This window comes from Cydia pomonella, chromosome 1, assembly GCF_033807575.1.
Source record: "Cydia pomonella isolate Wapato2018A chromosome 1, ilCydPomo1, whole genome shotgun sequence".
NCBI lineage: Eukaryota > Metazoa > Arthropoda > Insecta > Lepidoptera > Tortricidae > Cydia > Cydia pomonella.
Genome location: NC_084703.1, coordinates 7,712,972 through 7,729,084, shown reverse-complemented (window position 1 = coordinate 7,729,084; position 16,113 = coordinate 7,712,972). Strand labels below are relative to the sequence as shown.

At 35.3% G+C, this 16,113-nt stretch overlaps 1 protein-coding gene and 1 long non-coding RNA gene across 2 annotated transcripts in view; one reads left to right on the top strand and one right to left on the bottom strand.

The window, feature by feature from the left end:
• Window positions 1–16,113, bottom strand: part of LOC133526944 (titin-like) — a 137,202-nt gene that overhangs the window by 40,299 nt on the left and 80,790 nt on the right. Inside the window, 9 exon segments of the mRNA XM_061863842.1 lie at window positions 809–7,123; window positions 8,669–8,695; window positions 9,556–9,616; window positions 11,312–12,333; window positions 12,632–12,736; window positions 13,007–13,081; window positions 13,592–13,812; window positions 14,735–14,820; window positions 15,201–15,241. Coding sequence (XP_061719826.1) covers window positions 809–7,123; window positions 8,669–8,695; window positions 9,556–9,616; window positions 11,312–12,333; window positions 12,632–12,736; window positions 13,007–13,081; window positions 13,592–13,812; window positions 14,735–14,820; window positions 15,201–15,241 — 7,953 coding nt within the window.
• Window positions 1–16,113, top strand: part of LOC133528175 (uncharacterized) — a 123,242-nt gene that overhangs the window by 39,189 nt on the left and 67,940 nt on the right. The window lies entirely within an intron of this gene.

Sequence of the window (16,113 nt, the reverse complement as noted above, 5' to 3'; positions counted from 1 at the left end):
AGCCTGTTTTAAGTTTAAAATTAGCAAACAACTGTTTAAACAGTTGATTATAAAAATGAGTATATCTCGTTATTATTGTAATTACACAAACCCATTCTGTTAGATGTGTACCTACTATTTAAATAGTGTTATGTTTTATCTCTTTAAATTAAAGAACGTAAAACCACCCAAATATATTTGTGTGGAAATCCGGCCCTGTTTTTTACCTGCTCCTCGAGAAACATAACATTGCTTCCTTGGCGCTAGCTAGCCGTGCGCTCGCATTACCAGTGCAAGCGAGGTCTTCGAATACGTATCTTTGTTTCGGATCGCAGTGTCACAATTTAAGCTGGTTTGAGAGCGTTTAGTCGCCTACCTTAGACGCACCAATAGAGATCAGACAGCTATTCTGTTAGAATTCTGTATTAGTTCATAATGAATCTTATGCCGTGCTCAATAGAGTAGTAATTCAATAAACGCTACCTATGCGGCTTGACCATTTTTTCATAGTGGCACGCGCCTTTGCGGTTTTTAAACAATAGATAAGACGATAATCCGTAGAAGCTCACGGAGAAAAATAGAAACTATACCTTTTAGAATTGTGGAATTTACTTATCTATCTTTTTATTTAATCTGGCCATCTGCCTTTAGTTCTATTTACACCACATACATAACTTTTAATATTTCTACATTTTATTGTCGTTTCTTTTATAAATATCCTTAAAGATTTAGGTCGTTAACAGTAGGCTGATATTCGGACTATTTGCCCTACATTACTAATATTGACAAATCTATAAACTCCTAGGAAAAATATTATATAAATACATACCTAGGAAACGCGTCTCCTGCTCTGATACAGTGAGTTGGTGCTCAGTGTCGCTCATTTGTGTGAGTTTGCCTGTTTTCTTTAATTCCAAGAAATCGTCGTTATAGGGCAAAACATGTTCATTGACAAATTCATCTGTGACTTCTAATTCACTCGCCATAGTAAGGCTTTCGCGAACATTTTGGGTCTTTGGTTGTGTTATTTGAAGATTTTCCTCTTGAAGAAGACAAGTATTTTCTGTGATTATGAGTGGTGCTATTTCGCTAGCTACAACTGTAGGAATTTTACTCTGTGTAGATTGTAGTGTTAATTCGTCTGCTTGTGTTTCTGTTATATTCTCTGTGCATTGTAAGTGTGATAATGGAGCTATAGTTTTATCTGCTTTCACTTGTTTACCTTCATGAAGAACGAAATCTTCTGGAGCGCTTTCATGGGTTACTTCAGATATCGTAACACCTTGCGTTGTATTTAAAGATAATGAAGCAGTCTCCATTTGAATCGGTTTTTGAAACGATGTTTCAGTTCCAGTTTCATGTACAATAACATCAGTCTGACTTACAGATTCATTTTCGATTGGTGTGACAGTTATAGTTTTTCCTTCTTGTTTTACTGTACACATTGTTGAGGTATTTTCGCCAACAAAAAATTCTGTTTGTTCTAAGGGTTTAAATTCTAAGACCTGCCCCACAATCGAAGTTATTTTCTTACCTTCTATGGTGATGTCTTCAGATTCTTCGTGTGTAATATTGTCGCTAACAATGTAACTTTTGTGTGTTTCCAAATCTTCTGAAGCCTTACCTCTCTCTAATGTAACTGAAGACGGTAAATTAGTAACATTTTCGAATATGGCTGGTTCTGCATTGGTTAACTCTTGCAAAATATTTTGACTTGCTATGGCATTTTCATTTTTGTCTTGAATGAATTTTGCAAGGGGTTCGGATTTTTCATTCGCTATTATTTCTACCTGCTGCAATGATTTCATTTCTATTATTTGTTTTTCAGCGTACTTACCGTGTTCTTCCGAAGTTTTAATAATTTCAGGCAGTTCCTCAGCTGTGTTCTCAGATATTATACAGCTCTTATGTAGTTCGAGCTCAAGTTGAACTTGGAAAGGTTCAGATTTGATTTTTTCGGCCAGGTTTATAGTACTTTCAAGAATTTCTGGTTGGCTAAACACTATTTCTTTTTGCGTGGTTTGCACTGTTTGGGCTGTTTCTCCCTTAGGATGATATTTATCGAAATCGTCAGGATTTTCTTCTGCTAATACTTCTGTCTGCTCAAGTGGTTTCAATCCAATTATTTCTTGGTCAGCAGTGGATAATTCAGGTGTAAAAGTTGTTTTCATAGTGCTTACGCTCTCAATTACTTGTGTCTGTTCACTGTAGAGAGCTTCTGTTACTGCTTGAGATTCAGATGCCTTTTCATCTTTGTATGCTTTGCTGCCTGCAAATACTGTACCCTCTTCTATTGCTGTTATCTCATTTGTCATTATATGCCGCATTTCTTCTACTTTAACCTGATTTTCTCCGCTTTGTGGAATTTGATCAACTTGTATCGCAATTTCGTTTTCTCTTACTAATGCGTCAGTTATAGTGAGATGTTGTTGAGATTCTATAGACATATTAAGTACTTCTTCACGTGGTTTAGTATACTGCGCTAGATCAGAGCCACTTTCTTTAAAAATAACTTCTTGCACTTGGATTGGTATTTTAGCCTCAAAGGATATGTCTGATTGCTTAGATACAGTTTGTAATATATTTTGTAATGGATAATCATTCTCTCTAATATCTGTTTCAGTTATGGTTATATGTTTTGATGTTTCGACATTTGATTTACCATGTTCAATTTTATTTAACAATCCTAATTTCAAATCATCATTCTTTTCTAAAACAACCGTTTCCGTAATGTTTATGTGGTCATCTACTTCAAGATTAATATTAGGACTTAGTTCCAATGCTTTTTTACCCGGTATTAATTCTTCATGTCTTTCTTCAGATTTAGTCTCTGTGATGTAAAGGGGCCTTACAGGCTCTAAAGAAAAATCAAGAATTTCTTTTGTTGTCAGTGGTTCGTCATTCTTAATTGCTTCTTCTGTTTCTGTATATTGACATATTTCTACATTTAAATGATGATGTGCATCTAAATTCACATTATACGTAGCACTTTTAGGAGTTCGATCAGCTTGTAAAATGTTTTCGTTTTCTATTACAGTGGTTTCTGAGATATTTATGTAATCCTCCGGAAGGACAGTCATTCCCGCTTTATGTTTCAAATCTGAACAAAGCGGTAGTTCGGCTTCAGATTCAATTGGTACGGTTTCATCTATACCGACACTGGAATGCAATGTTAAACTGCCCGTTGGTTCTAACTGCTTTTTAAGTGGCATTATCTCATTAACAAGCAAAATATCTTCTTTTTCTGTCGGCATCACTTCTGATACACCTGCACATTGTTTCCCTTCAACTATGGGTTTTACTAATTCAGTTTTTGCAGGTGTTGTTTTGGCAAATGTGTCTTCGCTTTCCCCTAAAAATGGTTCTAAATGTTGAATGGCTTCTTTCATTCCATGAGTAGTAAGTGCATTTAACATCGTAGTCCCAGAAACGTGAAGTTCTTCAATTTCCTGATTGACAATCACTTCTGAACTAAATAGTGACTGCTGTTCATCAAACGCTGTTTTAGCAGTAGTCGTAAACATATGTAACATTTTTGACAACTCCGTCTCTTTTTCATTGATGTTAACTTCTGATATTTCTTTTGCAGATATTTCGACAAATTTTGCTGTTGCTGCTTGTTTATGTTCTTTCTGACTAGGTGCTAAATCTGTTTCTTTCTCTGCATGTAATATTTCTAATCCCTGTAAATGCTTTCGTAGGTCATCGCTTGTAATAGTTGCTTGAGAGGTTTCTGGTGCTTTTTCCAGTAGATCTTCTGCGGCATTTGTTGATAGCACTTCAGTGTTTACAGTGCTTATTAGTGGCACGAAACCAATAGTAGCATCTTGAGTTGGGACTGAAAACTTTTCGAAAAATTCCTTTTCCTTATCTACCGTTTCAGTACAACTCATTATAAGGGCTTGGGTTTCGGTAATATCTGATTCAATATTTGATGTAATTGTAGTTCGTTTAGGTAATTCAATCTCCGTTTCCGCTGCAACGATTTCCGTTTGTTCTAATGTGTAGGATGGGACCGTTGTAACATCTGTTTGCTTGACAGCCATTTTTTCATTTAGGAATTCTTCGGTCTGTTGGTTCACTGTAACTTCCTCAGTATGTGCTGCTTTACCATATATTTCATCAATTTTAGGTAAAGCAGTTTTATATCCCATGTCGAAGGTATCAGTACTTTGCAAATTTTCAGATTGTGATAAAGTTTCCGATATCTGTATGCTGTGTCGAGAAGTAAACGAAACATTTGCGCTTTGCTGATCTGGTGATAAGTTTAATGTCAACGGATTTTCACTTTCGACAGTTACCTTCTCATCGTATTGTGGAGCTTGGAGGGTTGTCAATGTGACTGCAGATTTTGCCGTATTTCCTTTTTCTTCGGATACTATAATGCCTTCTGACAAATGAACAATCGTTTCTTCTTGAGTAATTGCTTCTTGTGGTACGGAGCCTGGTTTTGCTTTTGCCCAAGCTAAATCACTTGTTGTTTCAAAGTTTCTTGCAGCGAGTTCTGGTTTGTTTTCTTCCACCAAAACGGCCTGAGTAGAGTCTATACTTATTTTAGCAGATACAGTATTGATCACAGGAGCTCGCTCAAAAGAACTTTCTTTTTCATTGTAATCCGTCGAAGTTATCTGAAGTTCATTATGAGCTACGTTTTCAATTGTCGCTTGTTTAGATTTTATGTCTATATTTTCACATTCTGTGAAACCAACGCTAGAGTCAGGTATCAATTCTGAGCTTACAGCTACGGCTCGTAACGATATAACTTGCGACGGAGTGGTAAATACTTCTGGTAAGTCTTTCGATGCGTATTCAGTCTCTTTTTCATTTTGATATACTTCCGTGATATTTAACTCCTGGGATGGTATAATTTCGGGAAGTATAGATTGAAGATTGGGTTTCACGCTATCTTGCAGATTTGCCTGCGAATCTAACACCTTATTTTCAGAAACTTGCAATGAGCTTAAAATATTGGATGTAAGGCTAGCTGCTTCAAGTTTGGGTGTTAATGATTCCATTTTATCAACAGCTTCTCGTAAAATAGGTTCAGATGTAATAGCAATCTTGTGATTCGTCTCTATATCGGGTTTAGCGTATACATCAAGTTTATCCCTTTCAGAGGATAGTTGATTTTCAGTAACGCTCGAAACTATTTCTGTAACATTTAAACTTTCATTTTCAACAAACGTAGGTGTAGCTTTGCTATGGTTGGTTTGGTTTCCATCTAACTGGTCTAGTTGTTCTTGGACTGTTGTTTGTAAGATAGTGATTTCTTTATGCAAATCTCTATAAACTTCTGATGCTTTTTCTGTAACGTTAGAAGTCAATGGAATGAAATTAATTTGATCAGCTGTATTTATCTCTTCAGATATAGGTGTTTTCAATTGATGAGTAAGCAAAGGTTGCGTAGAACTAACCTCTGGTATTTTATTCAAAGTCAATTTATTCTCAGATTCCGAAGACTCATTTTCATATATAGTTAAGGGTATATTAGGAACCACCGATAGTGTGATGGTTTCTGATTTTTTGGTTAAGTACTCTTCTGATGTTTCTTGTTCATGTATTAGGGGGGCTGTTACAATTTTGGCATTCGCCGTAATCACTGTCTCCGTAGCTGATTCATCTTGGACCTTATCCTGCAATTTAAGCTCAACGATAGAAGTCATCTGTAGAGTTTCAGATGTTATAATTGGTTCGACAGCACGTACATCCATATCTGCTGTAGCAGTGTACTTATCATCTTTGATTAAAAGATCTTTTTCACTTTCATTGATTTGAACTTCTTCAACAAAGTTTTTATCTAGTAATGAAATTGTAATGTCAGCATGTGTACCCAGTACAGCTTTGGGTTCCTCCAAGCTAGTTTCTGATTCATGAATGTTCGTTTCCAAGTTAAACTTATGTTGATGTTCGCTCACACCTATATTAGCTTTCTTACTTGGCAAGGGCTCGGGCACAAAATCGGTCTCTTTAATATGTGAGCTTACTATAGAAGTATTTAAACTTGTGTGCAAGGATAAATCTTTATCTACTTTAACTGTTGCAGGTAGTTCTTTTTTAATGAATTCGCCTTCTTTTTCGTGAGTCTCATCAATAGTTACCTGGAAACTATCTTTAATTGTTACGTCAACATTAGCTTCCTGTGCTGGGGGTAGTTTCAGAGCTTGTAAGAACCCTTCCTTTTCTTGAACATCATGTACTTCCGTTAAAATCTGGTTAGATGTTAAAACATCTTTTCGAGCTGTTTCTGTAGGTACTATTAGTTCTGGGTAATATCTTCCAGACTTATCTTCAACGAAAACTTCCCCAACTTGAATTGATTCGTGTAAATTAAAATTAAGCCGAGATGTAGCGGCTTTTTCTGTTGTCTTGCTTTCAATGTCATATTCTTTAAGTTCGTCCGTCACTTCTGTAACGCTTAATCCTAATAAGGGAGAAACTGACACTGCTGCATTTGACTTCTTAACCTCTAATTTGTCGAATGACTCTTCTTTTATGCTCGTTATTTGTTCTGATACGTTTACAGCATCTTTTAATGTAACCGATGGTTTAGCACTACTAAAGCACGTTTCAGTTTTTTGCAGATCGGTCAGATCCAAATCCGCTTGCACTTCTGTTGTTACTAAACTTTCTATTGGGACAATGTTCTTCACTGCTTTAACGTCGGCTTTATTACGATCTCCGGAGTATTCGTCCAATGAATTGCTGATTTCTATTTCAGTTACTTCTAGTGACTCATTTTCGGGTATAGATGGTTTGACATGTAGCTTGACTTGTTCTTTAACATGCAATGATTCTTCTCTTTCTTCAGCTTGTTGAGATGCGTTAACTATTGGGTAGTTAGTGTCAATTTTAAGGTTAGCCTTAATAATATCGGTTTTTTTGTCTGGTGTTATATGAGATACCTCACTAGCAGGTACTACTTCTATTTTATTTTCATGAATAGCTGTAGCCGTTGCAGTTTTGTAGATCGTCTCTGCAGTTTCAAGTAACCCTGCTTCGTCGTCTTCATAAACTTCAACATTTTCCCTGGGATGGACTGTTTTGACTGCTTTTCTTTCTCCAACAATTTCTTCTTCAATGCGTAACTCGGATTTTTTCTGTTTAGTATGCTTTTTGCGTTTGACTTGTTCTTGTTCTTTGAGATCTGTGAATTATACATTACAGTAGAGTATCTTTGTGTTAATTAAGTGCAAGCACTTGAAAGTTAAAATTAAAATAGACCTTAGTGATTCAGTTGACATGTTTAAAATAGTATTAAAAAGCAGTTATTATTTTTGTTAATGTTTTCTGTCAGAGAAAGTTGGTACTTACCAACTATTTCTATCTATCTTGTAACTAGTATAAAGCTGGTACTTACGTGATATAACTGTAGTTAAACAAATCGTGAACACGAAAGAAGCACACACTTTTGTAAATCGAAAGCTGCACCATTAATACTAAAAGCTGAAAGCACATAAATCGAGTGATCGACGTTTTTTAACATTGCTAATTGAATGTTGGTATTAGTTGTTGTTTTTATCCGATTGTGGTAAATTGTGAAGTAACTCAATGCTGCCATCGAACTAAATTGTTTCATTCGATTACATGTACCATTACCATAACGATACCGCCGCAGTCGGATAAATTAACAGTTTGTTTGAAGCGTTACAACATTTTTCTTTTAATGAAGACTTCGAAAGACCTTAATGATTAGCAGGGGTCGGACAAAAAGTGCGAATGACGTCAAACCACTTATAGGTGATTTCAAATAGTATTTTTGATTTTCATAAACAATTATCACGTATCATTTATCAATCTCTTTATTGACCTCTTTATTAAACGATATCGCCACTTGAAATGAGTAAGTACGTTTTTGACTGACACATTGTCAATCAGATGAACAGTCAGCGTCAAATACTTCGTAGCAGTCAAAGTGGCCAAATAGTTCGGTACACCATACTAAATATATGGTGTACCGAACTATTTGGCTACTTTGACTGCTACGAAGTATTTGACGCTGACTGAACAATAAATTGACTATTGTATCCTCACGATTATATTTAGCTAAAATTTATATTTACTAATATATAAGAAAACGCTCTAAAATGTCATCTTTACTCGAATATTGTGGCAATTTTCCGTTTTTGGAGGTACGTGACAAACACGTATACTGCTAATCTTACCTATTGTTCCCACTTTTGACTATTAAACCTATTTATCTGAGGATCCCACAGACTTGTTCTAACTAATTTCAAATAATTATACCTTATGGTGACAAGTTTCGTGAAATTTATTTTATTCACTACATCACCCTACCACCTGTATTTTTAATTCCATGGATTTATTTACGATTATTTTGTTACTTCATTAATACTACTTTGTTACTACATGTCACACGGAAGTTTAAATACCAACTCAAACATCATCCTGTGTGCAAGATTAAGTACGTCATTTTTACGTCATCCGCACTTTTTGTCCGACCCCTGATGATTAGTTATCTTTTATTACGCTCTAATGGTAAGCATTATGTTTAAACACCTAAAATACTTCAAAAAGTAAAGTTAACATAATTAAACAGCCGCATTGAAGTTAAATTCCAAAACCGAAGTTATAAGCAAAAGTGGTGTTTGTCGTTATTACCACAAAATATAAGCAAATTACGTTTATTTTCTCAAAATGTACATACATTGAGTAGCTTTTTTGGGCTTACCTTTTTCTTCGACAACCTCCGATGTATCTAATAACAACAAGAACAATTCGTGTGATTCTAGAGTATAATTTAAAAATCGCGGTTACATATTTTCCAAATGTTCACTATTTTACTTAACATTCTTATGTATTTTAAAGATCTTACCCTTGTTTACATTGATACAAACAAAAACAACAAAGTTGTCTATGTACAGTCAGCATCAAAAGAAGCGGATCAAATAACGCTTCATAAGTATCTACCATTTTGTAACAGCTTAACAAAAATTGATGTCTTTAATATAGAACAACTAAGACTGTAAAACGTATACTTTGGAACAAGAATTTTAGAAATGTATCTATATTTGGAAAAGTTATCTCGGATGTCAGATACTTTTGGTGCGTTGCTTCATCCGCTACTATTGATGCTGTCTGTAAGTAATAAATTATAATAACCAACAAATGTATTATATTATTATTTAAAGTAATTCTTACTATAGTTAAACCCGCTTAAGAAGATTCTGAAGAAGACACGTCAAATCGCGTTTGAAATGGACATGCGTGTTAACCGTAATAAACAGGAAAAGAAGTTGCAGGGACCAGAACCCGTAGTGTAAATTAATTCGATAGCGTGATGTGACGTACGCGTTTGCGTGAAGTCTCATTTTGTAAGGGATTTAGAAACAGCGCGCCAAGCGCGATGTTTTCGAAACTCAAAATCCCATACAAAATGACACCTAACGCAAACGCGTACGTCACGTTTAGCTATCGAATAAATTTACACTTGGGGTACAGGCTATAATAACGTATTCGAAATAGTTTTAAACGTGATCACTTTTTTTATGGAATTAACTTTTATTGTACTACGTGTTTTTAATAATTACTTAATTTATTAAAGATATAAGTCCTAACCTTTAATTACTTTCGTTGTACGACTTTCCGCGACGTGTTCTGCTGAAGACTCCACGATGACCTGCAATTTTGACTATATTATATTCAAAGAAATGTTTTTGTTTAGGATCAAGGTGCAATTTTTTTACAATAACTGATGATAATAACCTTTATATTATAGCGTGAGCTGGAATTAGTATTAGGTAATAGGTACCTAATTGTAGTAATAGTAGTAAACGCTTTATTGCACAAACAAGTACATAACACAGAGAGAATACAGTAAATGTATACATAGGCGAACTCATCCCCTTCAGGGATCTCTTCCAGCTAGCCTTTAAGCAACTGAGAGAGATACATACGAAATGGTATTCAAACCAAGATAATATGTACATGACGGCAAGACTTTAAAGAAGTAGCTAACCCTAGAAACATTACTAAATACTATACGATGCATTAGGTGCATCATCATCATATAGATTTACACAATAACTACATATCCATAAAAATATTAATACATGCTTATAAATACACATACACACACACATATATATATACATGATGTTATCTCTGCATGTTGAACTGTAATATGAATTATAACCGTATGGATAAACGGAAGATGTGATTTTTTAATAAGGCTTATTTCTTCTCACTCAAGAGGCATACTTTCGGCAGCCAAGCGTACTGCTTACACAAAAGGTACAGTGGCTTTGTTTAACAAGTCCGGTTATTACCCCGGAGGCTAGGTCTAAGCCTGAAAGATCACAAGCGTTTAGCACTAATTTACGCTTATGCATCGCAATTTAAGGGGTGTACCGAAAAATAACTGTAAAATTCAAATAAAAAAACTTTTGCGAATGAGTACAAACTAAGGTTTTTGGAATAACTACAATATGCATGAGTGATAGGCAGCTTCTTCCTAGTGCATTCATTCAGTGGCAGCTTTTAAAGTTTAGACCCGTTTTTCTTAGTTGACTGCAGCAGCCCATCACCTACTATACACTTTTAATTTAAGCCCAATAATAGTTAAGAAAACGGCACTGCAGGACGTTTGGTGCTCTTACTCTGCTCTTCGTTAATTACCAAATGCGAAGGAAATTGTATGATTGTCGACTTGGCCTAGAATTAAATAACACAAATTTTCGGTTATTTTAGCTATCCTAACCTTCGTACGAAGAACTAAATTAACTTTCGTCGTAGATCTTTGTACTTTAGCCGCATATGTATCCCAGTTTTTTCGATAAATATGACAGGCATGCTTCGTTTTTGCCAATTCTCTTAGCAATATTTCTGATGGGCTCTAGGGTCTAGGTTCACTTGTTCCTAGAGGTCTGCCTTTTCGATGCCTCTGTTCAATAGACAACATACTAAATTAGTTTTTATTATGAAATGCTCGAAACTTGGAGGTAATTTTAAGTGTTTCAAAATCAAGCATATAGGAAGTTGCAAATTTTCTTGCTATTTGGAAAATACAAATTTTCAGTGATCTCTTTTATTTGCCGTTTCTATAAAACCAAAATTATTTATATTGGAATATAAAATATAACAATTAAACTAATTAAGTTGTAGTCATCTTGCTTAGGACCAATTTACAGCCGTTAGAAATTTACAGTTATTTTTCGGTACTGGCCTTCTAAGGCGGCCGTCGCCTGCACTTAGTAACTAAGCGCTGTTTCAGAAACTTTGATAATTTTCTATCGAAATCCAAGCACATCATACATGTCCCCCATAAATTAATAATATATTAGAGATAAAAGTACTCGTATTCTTTTTTATTTACCTCATGTGCTTCTCTTTGTTCCCAAGACCGTGGTTTGAAGTCTTCCGGATAAAAGTGAGCAATGACCTCTTCGACGGAACTGGCTTTCATTTCCACCATCTTCAGGAAAGCGCGGAAGCCCACCTTTGCGGCAATTACGTCTTCGTCTTGTGTCGTTTCTTCTGTAAGAACTTCTGTAATGAGTGCGCCATGGCCCTGACGCTCAACCAACTGCACTAACGCAGATTGGGATTGCGGTACTCGCAGGGCTGGGAAATATTGGGAATCATACAGACTCTCTATCTCTTCAGTTGTGACACCAGTTCTTAACATATAGCCTATTTTAGCGAGTTCTCTCAACGGTGACTCGCCAGGCCCAAACTCTCTGGCATTGATAACTTCAAGTAACTCATTAATTTCTGCTACCATTTTGGAGTCAGACTCAACTGTTTTTATAATTCCTTTTTGTTTCTCAATAGGAGATTTCTCAAATGATTCGACCGTTTCTTCTTTCTGCTGTTGCGAGGATATGAGATGCTCATGTGGTGTTATATCTGGCTTTACAGTTTCAGGTTTAGGTGCAGTTTCTTCTTTTTTGTCAACCTTTTTAAAGGAAGCCACATCGACGGTTTCAACGTGTTCCGCAGAGCTCAGTTTAACTGTTACCTTTTCTTTTGCGACTTTTTTAATAGGTTTTGGCTCTTCAATTTCTTGTACTTCCTCTGTAACGGTGGGAGTTGCTTCTACTAAAACTGTTTTCGCTTGTTCTTTTTCTACCGCTTCTTTTTCTCGCTTAACCGTTTTTTCAAGTTTTGTTTTTTCTCTTACCGTTTTAGCTTTTTTAATAGTTTCTCCTGCTTTGAATACTTGCAGTTTGGCTTTAGTTATTGCCATTCCAATGTCACTGACAGCTTTGCACATATATGTTCCCTCATTTGTTTTGTTAGCTTTCTTAATTATACACCATGTATGATTATCCATATTGTCAACAGTATATTGCTCGTCGGTTCTTATAACTTTATCGTCCTTGTACCATAGGATTTCTGAAATATGTGGTTTTGTGAATCGAAAGTATAATAATCATATAAAGACAATCAAAATAGTTTTATCTGTTACATATTTTAAATGCTTCTCAATTGAAGAGATCACGAGGTGAAAGAGTTAGCTAACTAAGAGCTAGAAAAAGTTGTTTTGGTTTGGACTTTGGAACTTTTAGTTACTCTATAAAGGTTCAAAATTGTTTGAGGAATATCATATGCAAGTGGATAGAAGGAAGGCACCAAAAATGATAAGTAAAGATAATTTCTAAACTTTTTGTGGATTTATACGGCTTTTATTTACCTGGGGCTGGGTTTCCACTATAAATTGCCTCAAACTTTACAGTATCTTCTTCGTGAACACGTTCTCCTAATATTTCTTTTACAAAAGTCGGGACAGATTGAGTAGCTGAAAAATATATAGCAAAAAATATATTTTATGAGCATTTACATAATTTATAAAATCGAGTTGTATATTACATTTAACATATTATTGGACCACAGTTACGATTATCCACATAAATTAATTACTTATACGCGAAATTTAGGTTCGACACGGAATTTTTAAAACATTGTTTACTTCATGTCCCAGTATCGATAACAAATACTACGGTTCTTGGTTTAATATTCTCCTTGTATGTATATTAACTTAATATATATACAAGGACTGAAATAATACCTTTCAGTGCAGCTTGCAATTCTTCCATATGTGTCACCCATTCTGGTTTGCGATACTCTTTTGTTCCAATTATACCTATAACCGACATTAATTATTAATAGCTCTAAAATTTAATATAACTTTATCTCTAATATGAAATTTAAGTAGATTTAAGTGTTTGCTGAACTGAGGTAAAATAGATTCCCGTAACCTTCCACAGCATCACTACTTTCTGGTTTTTGATTTCACAGACTCAAATTTTAATAAAAAAAACGGTATGAGTGTGTATTAAGTGCACGAAGTAGAGTTTATGAATCTATGTCTGTAGGTTGAAGGAAATTGACGATGAATTAATGTTACAAGCCAAGAAGTCTAAAAAAATATTATAATTTCAATTGGAATGGGATGTAAGATATATCAAACTTATACATTTAGAATGACAAAAGGAGTAAAGGATAGGAAAGTTATAATAATGAAGGTTTGATTAGAACTGTTTGCTCGCGATAACTTGTGGCAAATTCGTCTGAACCTGTAAACTGAAAAAAATAGCATATATTATTAAATAAGCAGCGCGGCTTTTATTTTCTAAAATAAAAATTAACTAACTCTCGACGGATAGTGCGGCAATTGTTGATGTCACTCCAAGGGGGTTGTGTGCCTCAAATTTAATTTCACCCGTATCATCTTGGTAAACCTCTGGAATAATTAAAATGGATGTGCCATCTTCCATTTCTTCAATCTGGTATTCTTGGGAATTAACGATTTCCATCCCGTGTTTCAACCATCTTATCTGCGGCTTCGGCATACCTATAGCTTTTGCCTCTAACCTGTGACAGCAAAAGTAATGTATGTTCATAATAGCCTAATAATCATAACCAAAGCACACACTTTCTTTCAATTGTAAGCCTTCTGTCACAAATGTTTAATCCTTTAGAGGCATATATTTCCAAGTATCAGATCGTCCAGAGTCGCAATGTCGTACTGCAAATAAGTTCAATGTATAATCTGGACTCTGGTCTCGAAGGGGAAAGCTTAAAATCAAACACCTCGTTTAATTATACACAGTAGTATGTTTAATTCGGTTGTACTTAAACTCAACACAAATCGTATCTCTGTACAAAAAAAAAGTCTTATGAAATTCACGATAGACAAACGTTCGCTAGTTGTAGAAATAAAAAGCGACATCTACTGGGGAAATTGAGTTAACATATCTAATTAGGCGTTTTATACATTCAAATATACTTATAATTGTCCTAATACCAGAATGTCTAGCTGTTATTATTATACTGTTCATTTGCCTTTAAGTCAAACTGATATAATGCTTCACTGCCAGAAGGGTCTAGTATCACTATATTGACAAGAAATATGAATGTTATAATGCCCTGATGTCGAAAAGTCCAGATGTAATATAGGGTCATTCGTCAACAAGTTCAGATGTTATGACAACTAGCTTTTCTAACGCGTGGACATATAAGCCTCTCCTTATAGGTTCCACTGCGTCCGCATAGTATGCTAGATTCGAGTCAACATGTCATACCAAGTTAAAAGACTGCTTAACAAATAGCTATTGTAACTTGTATGTATCTAACGGTGTATTCCCATCTGTCCCCGCCGGGCACAGTTGGGAATATGCACTATATACAAATCATTCCCATCTGTGCCCGCCTCTTGTATGGCGGTGCGTGGTCAGGCGGGACCGGCACAGATGGGAATACACCTAATTCATCTATCTTGTTTAACGACACTTACCTCGTAAGCGTGCCCTCTGTCGTAGACACAACCGTAGGTAAGGCTTTAATAATCCTTGGTGCAAATTCTTCGATGTCACTTGTTTTCTGAAAATACATTTAATTTACATTAGTCCTCTTTTACGATGCATTATAGCATTTTCTGTAATACTTGCCAATATAAAATATCAGGGCAGTATTTTTCAAGTAATGTTTTTATTATCATTACAATATAGTGCAAAACATTAGTCATAGTTTGCCAGAAGGTATGCATACTTAGAAAAGTGTACATACCATTATACCTCGTAGTATAAGGAAATGTAAACAACTTTTACAGGAAAATATTTATTCCTTGTTATAATATGTACTCTTACTTACATAAAATGCTTAACTGATCTTTATTAATCCCGTTGTAATCATGTTTTTGTTTGTTAGTTAACAGAGTCAGTAATGTAGTGTAAAAAAAAGATAAAATTATTTTGTCTCACCTCGTCACTCAATATATCCTCTTCAGATGCATATTCATAAGCTGAAATACATAAATAAAAACAATTGTTAAATAAGACTTGACTATTGACATTATGGTCATAGTAGCTAGGGTCATATGTACAGTCAGCGTCAAATACTTCGTAGCAGTCAAAGTAGCCAAATAGTTCGGTACACCATATATTTAATATGGTGTACCGAACTATTTGGCCACTTTGACTGCTACGAAGTATTTGACGCTGACTGTACAAATGTGTCCGTCATATGTGTCTGCTGGAGATCTGTCCGTAGTATTTGCCTAATTCTTGCTACGGGTATGTATTGATAGATTAGCCTGCCAGACACATCTGTAATATTCGTATGTACAATTTGAACCCTGGTCTAGCAAAATCAGAATTCGACGAGGGTGCCTAGAAGTGGTTCATTGATCATCTAATTAATCTAATACTTATATCCTTTCTTATCAGCTTGTTTGATTCAACAAAGATTTTAGGGTTTAATAGGGAGCGAATCGCGTCACAAGCTATTTTTTCATATACCTACTTAGAAACAAAATTATCGCACAAATACTCTGTTATTCCATATTGTAGTAATTTATGTCCAGGCAACAATTTTGATATTACCATTGGGGTCATCCACATATTACGTCACAGCAACAGGAAGAGGGGGGGAGGTGTCAAAATCTCGAAATTTTGTGGGACGTAATTAATGGATGACCCCTTATAAAGAGATACGACTCTGTGGCCCAAGCCATAAATGGCAGCGGAATCGAAGGTCTCATTCGGATGTCAGCAGGTGAGACAATACTGCTGCGGCATTGACGCGTGCGCTGTCACTGTCAATTTCCTTGATAAAATCAGTGACGTTCTAGAACCGCATTATTGTCGCCATTAGAACGTTCAATCCATTCCATAG